General features: G+C 36.5%; 1 protein-coding gene across 1 annotated transcript in view; it reads left to right on the forward strand.

Annotated features, from left to right (window-relative positions):
• Window positions 1-276: 276 nt before the first annotated feature.
• atrn (attractin) overlaps window positions 277-9,246 on the forward strand; it is a 132,033-nt gene continuing 123,063 nt past the window's right edge. The window contains exon 1 of the mRNA XM_056471480.1: window positions 277-723. Within this exon, the coding sequence (XP_056327455.1) occupies window positions 461-723 (263 nt within the window). The 5' untranslated portion in view covers window positions 277-460. The remainder of the gene's footprint in view (window positions 724-9,246) is intronic.

Consider the following 9,246-nt stretch of genomic DNA (forward strand, 5'->3'; position numbering starts at 1 on the left):
TAGGACGAGCTACAGATTATTACGTTTACTTTTATCTATTATTATGTCTTTAATTTTCAAACTAATACATATCATGCACTGAATAAAACGCATTTTATTGCTTTAGGTCACATTGATTTAATAAAGTTACTTTAACATTCACATTCACAAGGATCAAGCTGTGATTATGGCATTTGATTATAGCTATTTAATAAATTAATCAAATTCCGCGCTCCTTATCAATCAATGCGCACTTCCGCATCTCGCCGAAATTTCGTCACTTCCGGGTGTCAATATGAGACTCGGTGCTGCAGCGATAAGCATCGGTAAGATGTGAACGAGACGTGAAGATAAAAAAAATCGCCACCGAAGGAACTGCGGACCGCTGACAAGAACTCACGATACTGCCACCCTTTTAGCCTCGCCATCCGCCCGTCACCAGCAGCGGATTCGCCGCCGACCGTCAGCTGTTTGTGCGCGAATGGCCGCGGAGGTTCGGAGGGCCCTCGGCCGGGGCTGGAGTCTGACTGTCGGCCTTGCTCATGTAGGCCTTCACGGCACCGCACTGCGATCTCTGCTCTTCATCACAGCCCTCAGCGGACTGCTGCGTCTGCCCGCGGCAACCGAGGCGAAGGAGTGCGATAAGCCGTGTCTGAATGGCCAGTGCAGCGCAACCAGCGGCGCGTGTGTGTGCGAGGCGGGATGGGTCGGGGAGCAATGCCAGCACTGCGGCGGCCGCTTCAGGTGAGACGCTCCCGGCTGGGATTCACAACTTAGGCTCATGACATTGACTGGAGCCCGTGTGTAATGGGTGAGCTCCGCGCACAACACGCTGGAAGTGTTGTCGGAGCTCGGTTTATGAGTGTGTTGTTGCCAGTGTGTTAAGGAAGGCTCATGTTGAGGATTTCTGAAGATTTAAACGACCTGCGCTGTCAGGTGTAGCCTATTCTGTTTATTATTGTGTAATACTGTCTGTGAGAAGATGGCCCCAAATATGATTAATTCAGGAGAGTTTAAGTCTGAGGCAGACTTCATGTATACAGTGCTTGACAGATTTGATAGACCACCACAGCTGCCCTAAACTTACAGTATTTGTGGTTACAGAATCATCTGTTAATGCTTTTTGTAATGCTTGTTTTTGGTTTATTCTCCCGTAGGCTGTGTATTTCTATTAGTAACGAAGTACTTATAGTGCTTAAATATAATAGTTATTATCAGTGAAATTATAAAAAAATGAAAGTAAACTTTTAAAAGCAAAAAGAACAAAGCTTAAATGTGTCTGTCTAAAGCAAAAATGTGATATGAGCAATTCCAGTGTTATGAATGTGACATTTGCAGTACAAACTGAAAGCGTAAATTCACATAGAAAGTATATGTTAACATTATATTGAAACATCTGTCTATTAATTCCTAAAACAATTAACCGAGTTATGAGATCAGAAAAAGATCAATCATTTTTACATTTGAAATGAGGAAAATGAGCATGCGTTATGGATGTGACCAAAAAAGTCTGCGAGTTTACAGTCTACAACATTGTAGAAATTCTGTGAATTAAACTGCACAACCCAAAGAAATAATGCTTATCAAAAGAATAACAGTCTGCTCTCTATACAAAGTACTTTGCTTCAAATTCAAATGTGTAATGTTGGGATTGAACATGTAGCTATTTGGGATGCTTTATAGCTTGTATCGTGCTTTAAAGTCAAATCAAAAATGGAAATATTTATTTTGCTAGCGCACATTGGTACTCTTTAGGTGAACTATTAATCTATGCAAGGTAATCCACTGGGGGAAAAAGATATTTTGGTAATCTTCAATCAAAGTTTGACCATTTACTTATACATTTGGAGTGGCGGTCCTTCTCTGTTGATGTCAGTTTATAGGAAACCCCGCCCCCTGCTCAATATTTGGTTTCAGTTGGAGTATGTCAACAAACTTAAAAGTGTCTGTATGTTATGTTTCACACAAACTTTAACAGACTTTTTTTTTATATAGTGAATCGATTTAATAGATGAATAGATTCTCATGAAGAAATTTACTATCATTTTTATTATTGGGTTGTAGTAATACAGTTATTATTATGATTTATCACTTAATTGTGGACTTAAATTTAGAAACAAATTTGGTTCACAAACAATTATTAGTAAGTATTATAGTTATTTATAGTTTCATGTAAATTTGCAGGTGACACGGTGGCTCAGTGGTTAGCACTGTCGCCTTACAGCAAGAAGGTTGCTGGTTCAACTCCCAGTTGGGTCAGTTGGCATTTCTGTGTGGAGTTTACATGTTCTCCTTGTGTTCGCATGGGTTTCCTCGGGGTGCTTCGGTTTCCCCCACAGTCCAGCAGTTTATTCACTACAGGTGAATAAACTAAATTGGCCGTAGTGTATGAGTGTGCATGAGAGTGTATGGATGTTTCCCAGTATTGGGTTGCAGCTGGAAGGGCATCCGCTGTGTAAAACATGCTGGATAAGTTGGCGGTTCATTGCACTGTTGCAATCCTTGATGATTAAAGGCACTAAGCCGAAGGAAAATTAATGAATGTAAATTTGCAAATTAAAGACTGGGTTTCTCAAGCCATTTGGCCTTGAAAATGTCAACTCTTCTTTTCGGACCTTAGAAGTCTTTTGTTTTATCCTTATGTTGTACTTTTAGTTCAACCCCTGCTTTCAGTGTTTTTGGTAACTCTTCAACAGTGGCGTAAATCAGATTAGATGAGCGTGGTGTTTGAACAGTAGTATAAGGTTTGGTTGACTCATGACGTCCCCCTCATGCTGCTTTATCATGGGATGCGACTCACTGATGAGCAAAGTCTAGCAGAGACACTGGTTACATTGGAGGCTTTGGGTCATGTGGGGTGAATCAGGCTCCAAATGGCTGAGAAGAGACCGGCAGACTGAAGGCAAAGGATCATGCGATGTCAATCATGAATCTAAAAGCCACGCTGGAGGCAGAGACAAATCCTCCAATGTATTTGAGTTCAGGAATGTTCCTGTCGTCCTTTTGACCATGGCTATAAATCAACGAAATGGTCTCAATTGAAAGTGCTGTTATTAATGCAAATCAAATTAATGTTACTTTTTGGACATATCAATATATAATCATAAAAATATAATAAGATTGACTTTCTGATGTGACGTATAATAAGGATGAATGTTGGACCGCAAAAAAGAGCCAATGCTGTCATTGACAAACAAGCCCCAGTTTGCACTGGTTTTAAAATGTACTTTGGTTAATCGGATCACAAGTAGACGAGGGACTTGTTTACACCTGGTGATTTAATCTGTTTCTTTTGTTTACTTTGACCACTTTTCTGATTTCTTTGAGACAAAAGTCTGTAATATTTACAAGTGTGTGCGTTTTTTAATGTAGAGTACATATTGTGAACATGAAAGGAGACACCTGGAAATATAGAAAGCAGTAACTTTTGTTTCTACTCCTACATCCTCAAATCTCTGTAGGTTTCTAATGCTGTGTTAGCGTTTTCGCAGTGAATGCAGTCTGTTTTGACACTTGAAGTGGTTGAAAGTGGCCCCTATTTTTGAGATCAGATCCACAGAAATGCATCTTAATATCAGGTGTAAACAAGTCTTAATTAAAACTAAATGTAATTAGGAAAATCAGGAATTGAAATAAAGCAAAATAAATGAATAGATGTATAAAATCACACCAAGTTATTAAAACTGAAATTAAAATTAAAATATCTAATTCGAAAGCTAATAATAAATACTATAATCGTTTATAAAATGATATTATGAGACTTTGATTACATGATGCTTTCAAATTAAGCTAGCTATCTTAATGTTGGTTCCAGTAGCATTAGGTATCATTAGGGATACAATGATTATATATTTTGGTAGTACGATTATAGTCTGAGGAATAATCATGGTTTCACGATTATCATGCATTCAATAATTTCAAAACACTACTAGTTTAGTAAATCACATGAAAACTTCTTATATTTTAAAGTGTTGTTTATTGCTGCTCAGTAACTAAATAATACAGCACAAAATAATAAAAACAAACAATAGTCCATTTGTCTTTAGATTTAAAAATAGTTGGAAATAGTTTTTAACATTTAAACATAAGTAATAATTTTACACTGAACATAAATAACAGAACAATAAATAAATCAAAAGAACAAATATAAAATAGTATTTGTCTAATATAAATCTAAGCTACATATTAGCGAAGTATTTCCCTTTTAAAGAGAACAAATGTAAGACAAAGGCTGCTAAACCTCCTTTTCCTTTTATATTTTTTCTCTTAGGAGCAGAAATGTGTACATTCCATACAAAGTATGAAGCTGACCGGTCAGTTTTTGTCATGTGACTCACGGTGCACTTGCGCCATTCTTTCAACTAGGTGTACCTGGAAAGCATGAAGACGCAACATGTTAACAGACCTTAGTTAATAGCCTCAGCCATATTTAATCCAGTGTGCGTGGGTATTAGCCTCTGCGTACAAGCTTGGAACTTTAAACTAGCGCACAGTTTAACTTTGTTTAGTTGCAGCAGTTTTGTTCTGTGCAGAAACGCGGTGTTGAGAAGCCTTTACTATTAATTAACATGACAAATTAAATCGCGGTTAATAGTGAAACTGGTTAGGCATCACTAAGTATGATCTGCGTGTTTGCCATGATGAAATCATATTTCTTTATGTAATTTGAAGTACAATGATTTGTAAAAGTGTTCATATCTTAAGTATAACTGTGTAACTATATATATGTTAATCATTGACTTGTTTCTAATGAGTGGGATGTTTCAGTTCAGTACAGTGCGGTATAGGCACTTTCCACCATCAGAAGTTACTAGGGATGTCCCGATCAGGTTTTTTTGGCCTCGAGTCTGAGTCATTTGATTTTGAGTATTTACAGATACCAAAATCCAATCGATACTTCTAATACATAAAAAAAGAATATAGAAGAGAAAACAGAATCAGATCCAGGTTGCTCCTTATATTTTTATTTAATTCACGTTATTTTAACATTCAACAACTCTGTTAACAAACAGAGTACTTCTGTGAGGTAGCTTGAACAATCCAGTAATAAATAACATCAATTCTTCACTTTTGGACTTTAGTGCAACAATAAATATAAAAAATAAATAAATAAAGAGCACCTCAACTTAAAATACCCGGCAGGAAATCCCAATTTTACATATCTCACAGTTTGCTATGACAATTTTATTGTCATCAACTTTATAATACCTCCAGACCGCAGACATACTTGTGCTTACTGCTTCAAGCTGCTTCTCTGTTCTACTTTGCCGGCATTTAACCAATAGCGTCTCTGCAACAAAGCAATGTCCTGCCGCACACGTTGCTGTCTTCTGTGTGAAGTCAAGAAAGAGGTCTAACTCTGTGCCACCGCATAACTATTGATGTGTTAAAAAATAATGAGAATATATCTAAATATATGTTTATTTTCGAGTATTGATTGGGAGGTAATGTCCGATTCCGATCGAGTCAGAAACAATGTGATCGGATCTGGACATCCTTAGAAGCTACCAAAAATATTGTGTCAAAATAATAAACTGTACAATACCACTTTTTTTGAAACCCTTTGTAAAGGTACCTAAAGAGTCGAGCCAGGCTCGCTGCTGAACACTGATTGATTTACAGCTGCATTTCTCAATCACGGGCTGCGTCTCCAATTTTTTAATTAAAATCTACTACAAACTGAATTTAAATCTAATGGAACTCGGACATATACTACATTGGCCATTTTGTCAGCAATACGTAACCTACCATGCTTTACCCCCATTCATGAATTCTCTCGCGGTGAATCATGAGATAGCAAAGCGTCCATCCGATGCACACTACAGAATCACACTGGAAGTAGTAGGTCATCCAGGCACTTCTCGCATACTAGTTTTCAAAATCTATGAATAGGCCTTTTTCACACTTCCTGGTTCCGGTAAGCGAAACAGCGTATCACAACATCCGGTTCCAATGCAACGGAGTATGATAGAATGACAGAGTCGTCTCATCGCTGTTATTGCAGCGTTCCTGGCTGCTCCAGCTTAAAAAAAAAAACGACATCCTTACCTCAATTTCCATGAAAAGACAAAGGACAGAGGAAATCATGGGTGAAATTAATTAGACGGAATGAATGTCCTTCGTTTCAAGTTATATGCCAGAGTACGCTCATGTGCAGTATGCACCTCAAAGCGGAGATCATTATGTTTTATCAAATATTGGTGGTCTTAGTTTGATTTTGATGTGAAATTATAATATAGACAAAATTCCAGTTAAGTTATCTGCCTTCCACAAACAAGTGCTTCTATCAAGGTCATTAATATACAAGCATAATTTCCCCCACATTGGAATAATAGACAACTAATACAAATGCTATTTTTTTTCACAACAAAATTAATTTGGTTAGTCAGTTTTATAATAAAGATGGTATACTTTTCTTACAATGAATTCCTTTCTTATTACAGTATCTCAATAACCCTGCAAGTTTTCAACTGTTATTGGTTCTTTTTTTTTTTTTAGAGACCCCATATGTTATTTAGTGGTATTAATCAAGACCATCGTCTTTTGATTTTACTAAATCTTATGTTATCAAAACTTGTTTTACAGTAAATACCAAGAGTAATAATAGAGGTTTTCGAACTCTTTTCCAAAAATAAATCACTACTGTTCCTTATATAAAGTTTTATTGGATGTCTTTATTAAAGGGTGACTTGATTTGCTGAAAAAAAGTGTGGCTGTTACCACAGAAATATCAGGTTAGAAACAAAATTAAAGAAATATCCTATAAACTTCTCCACAGACTTTATCCGGCAAAACATTATTCACAAAAATTCACAAAAAAGTGGAATTGATGTTAATTGTATTTTTGTAATGAATACAAGGAGACTTTTTTACACTTATTTTGGCATTGTACATACTCAGTCAAAAGGAAGAGGTGCAAAAGATTATTAACAATTTTCAGTGTTCAAAACCTCTTTTATCATTGTGGGAAAATGTACTTTTTGGCTTTACTGTCTAATTTACTAATAAGCAACCAAGTTTTAAGGTATTGATCACTGAAATATGCTTGTATATTAGCAGCATCAGAGACTCTTTAAACAAGGAAGCCTACCCACTTTAAAAGAATTGTGAACTCTGTAATGTATTTATTTAATTATTACATATGTACAATTTGTATATTTGTATTTTATTTATAATTACCCCCTGGCATGTTTATTTTTTGTGTTGTAAAATGTTATTTGCTGTTCTTTAAATAAATAATAAAAACATTCAAAGCAGATGAACAAAATGAACTGGAACATGAACTAACTTTAACCTGAAGATTCAGAAACACACCCTATACGCTACAGACTGACTGTTTTGAAGATATTTGCTTTAAAATTAAAAAATGTAATAATTAGTGGAAAACTGAAGTGCTTTAATAGAATCGTATTCAAACACTGAACACAACAAAAAATATATTTATTTGTTGGAGCTAAATTATGTTTCCAGACTTGAGTAAACCTTACGAGCATTAAGCTACCTGTCATTATGGGGCTTCTCGTTCTTTCGCATTGACCGCTAGCAACTCGCCCTTATCTGACCCTGAATACAAAGGAAGGAGAGGGTTAGCACAGCTTATGGACAACTACTTACATAAAACTAATTCTGCTGGATGTTAAATAGTTATTTTTGCTAACGAATGGCGAAGGTATATTATGTCACACTTTGACTTTAGTAAGAAGACACTGCAGGCAATGCTGCTCTGTAAATGCTTTAATAAGAGCACAGTTCAAGCAGGGAGCTCTTCTAACGAGCTGGTTATCTAAATTAGGTGTGCTAAATAAGAGAGACATGTAAAACATGCAGATTGATTGGCTATGAGGACCAGTGCTGTATTCAAATTCACCCCCAATACCCTCATTCTCTGTTCTCTACATTAGTGCACTATTAATATAGTCCACTTGAAGGAGTGAATGAAACGAGTAAGTGAGTTTGGGCACTCTGCACTGGAAGATATGCCACTTTTTTGTTGGTTGATAAATCCACCATGAGAGAGGCTGGGATTTGTGACAGGTAGTAGTACGTGATGATACCACTCATTTACTTAACAATACACTTTTAAGTAAGAAAATTTGTTGCCGTTTTCCTGCTTTATGTACGTAATACTTACAAATGGGTAATAATAACTACTATACCATAAACATACCCCTGAACCTATATAGTTATTATATTATAACTCAGTACGTTTTCATGTACAAGTATGCATTGTATAACATTGTATAAGTCTAGCCTGAAAATGTGTACAGTATTTGTAAGATCCACTATGGAAGATTCAACTTTGTCTTGGAACATGCTGTTTTTTTTTTCTTTCATTAACAGGAATCTATAAATGGGTATCTATTAATAGAATCCAGTCCTGTGTCTGAAAAGGCAAAAAGAGAGGATTTGTATGCTGCATGAAAGCTTTAATGTTGTGTGCTGCGTGTTTTCTAATTTGCTGGCCCATTCATAATTCCATAACATAATTATCAGCAACAGGATCTGCCTCAGTAAATGGTCTCTTTTTAGTGGATCATTTGAAGTACAGAAGCCTGTCTGTTTCCTTAACAGCAACCACAAACACATGAAGCATCCATTGCTGTCCCAAATTGCCTTCTTAAACCGGACGCTGCGTTTCTGCTGAACATTGGGTTGTTCTGTTAACACACGTTAAGTGCTTCGTCTCTCAGCAGCTCCGTCTGCACTTAGCAAGTCTAATTCTCAGCACAGCCAGGTTTGAAATCACTTATGGCAGATGGGCATTTCTGTCATCCATCATCATAAAGGCTGAATGGAGACAACTGCCCAACTGACAGGAGAAAGCACAACAGCTCAATTGCTCAGCAATCTTTTGCCCATTATCGAGTGCTTGTGCTTTATTTGAGGAAATACACAATGTGATTTTAATTGTTACTGATTCTGATGGGACGTTGTTGAGCGATGATCTAATCGACTGGGTGGAAGACTGCAATTCTCTTTGGAGAATGGTGTTTCAGTGGTGTGTGTTTGCCACAACTGTCTGCTGGAGTGTGTTCATGCACATCCCACAGGATTGTGGGTGTGTTATTGAACTGCGTTTTTTAATGTTAACAAAGCTCCTGGAGATTGTATTCAGTTTATATACTGTGGATTATCGCCACACAGGCAAGCTGGATATCAGTAGATATTTTATAATATGCATTGCTTTTATAGTAGTCTTCACCTACTGAATGTTTTATAATATCTGTTTTATGACTTTATAATAGACCTTTATTAATGACTTGATAA

Source organism: Danio aesculapii, chromosome 13 (genome assembly GCF_903798145.1).
Source record: "Danio aesculapii chromosome 13, fDanAes4.1, whole genome shotgun sequence".
NCBI classification, from domain to species: Eukaryota; Metazoa; Chordata; class Actinopteri; order Cypriniformes; family Danionidae; genus Danio; species Danio aesculapii.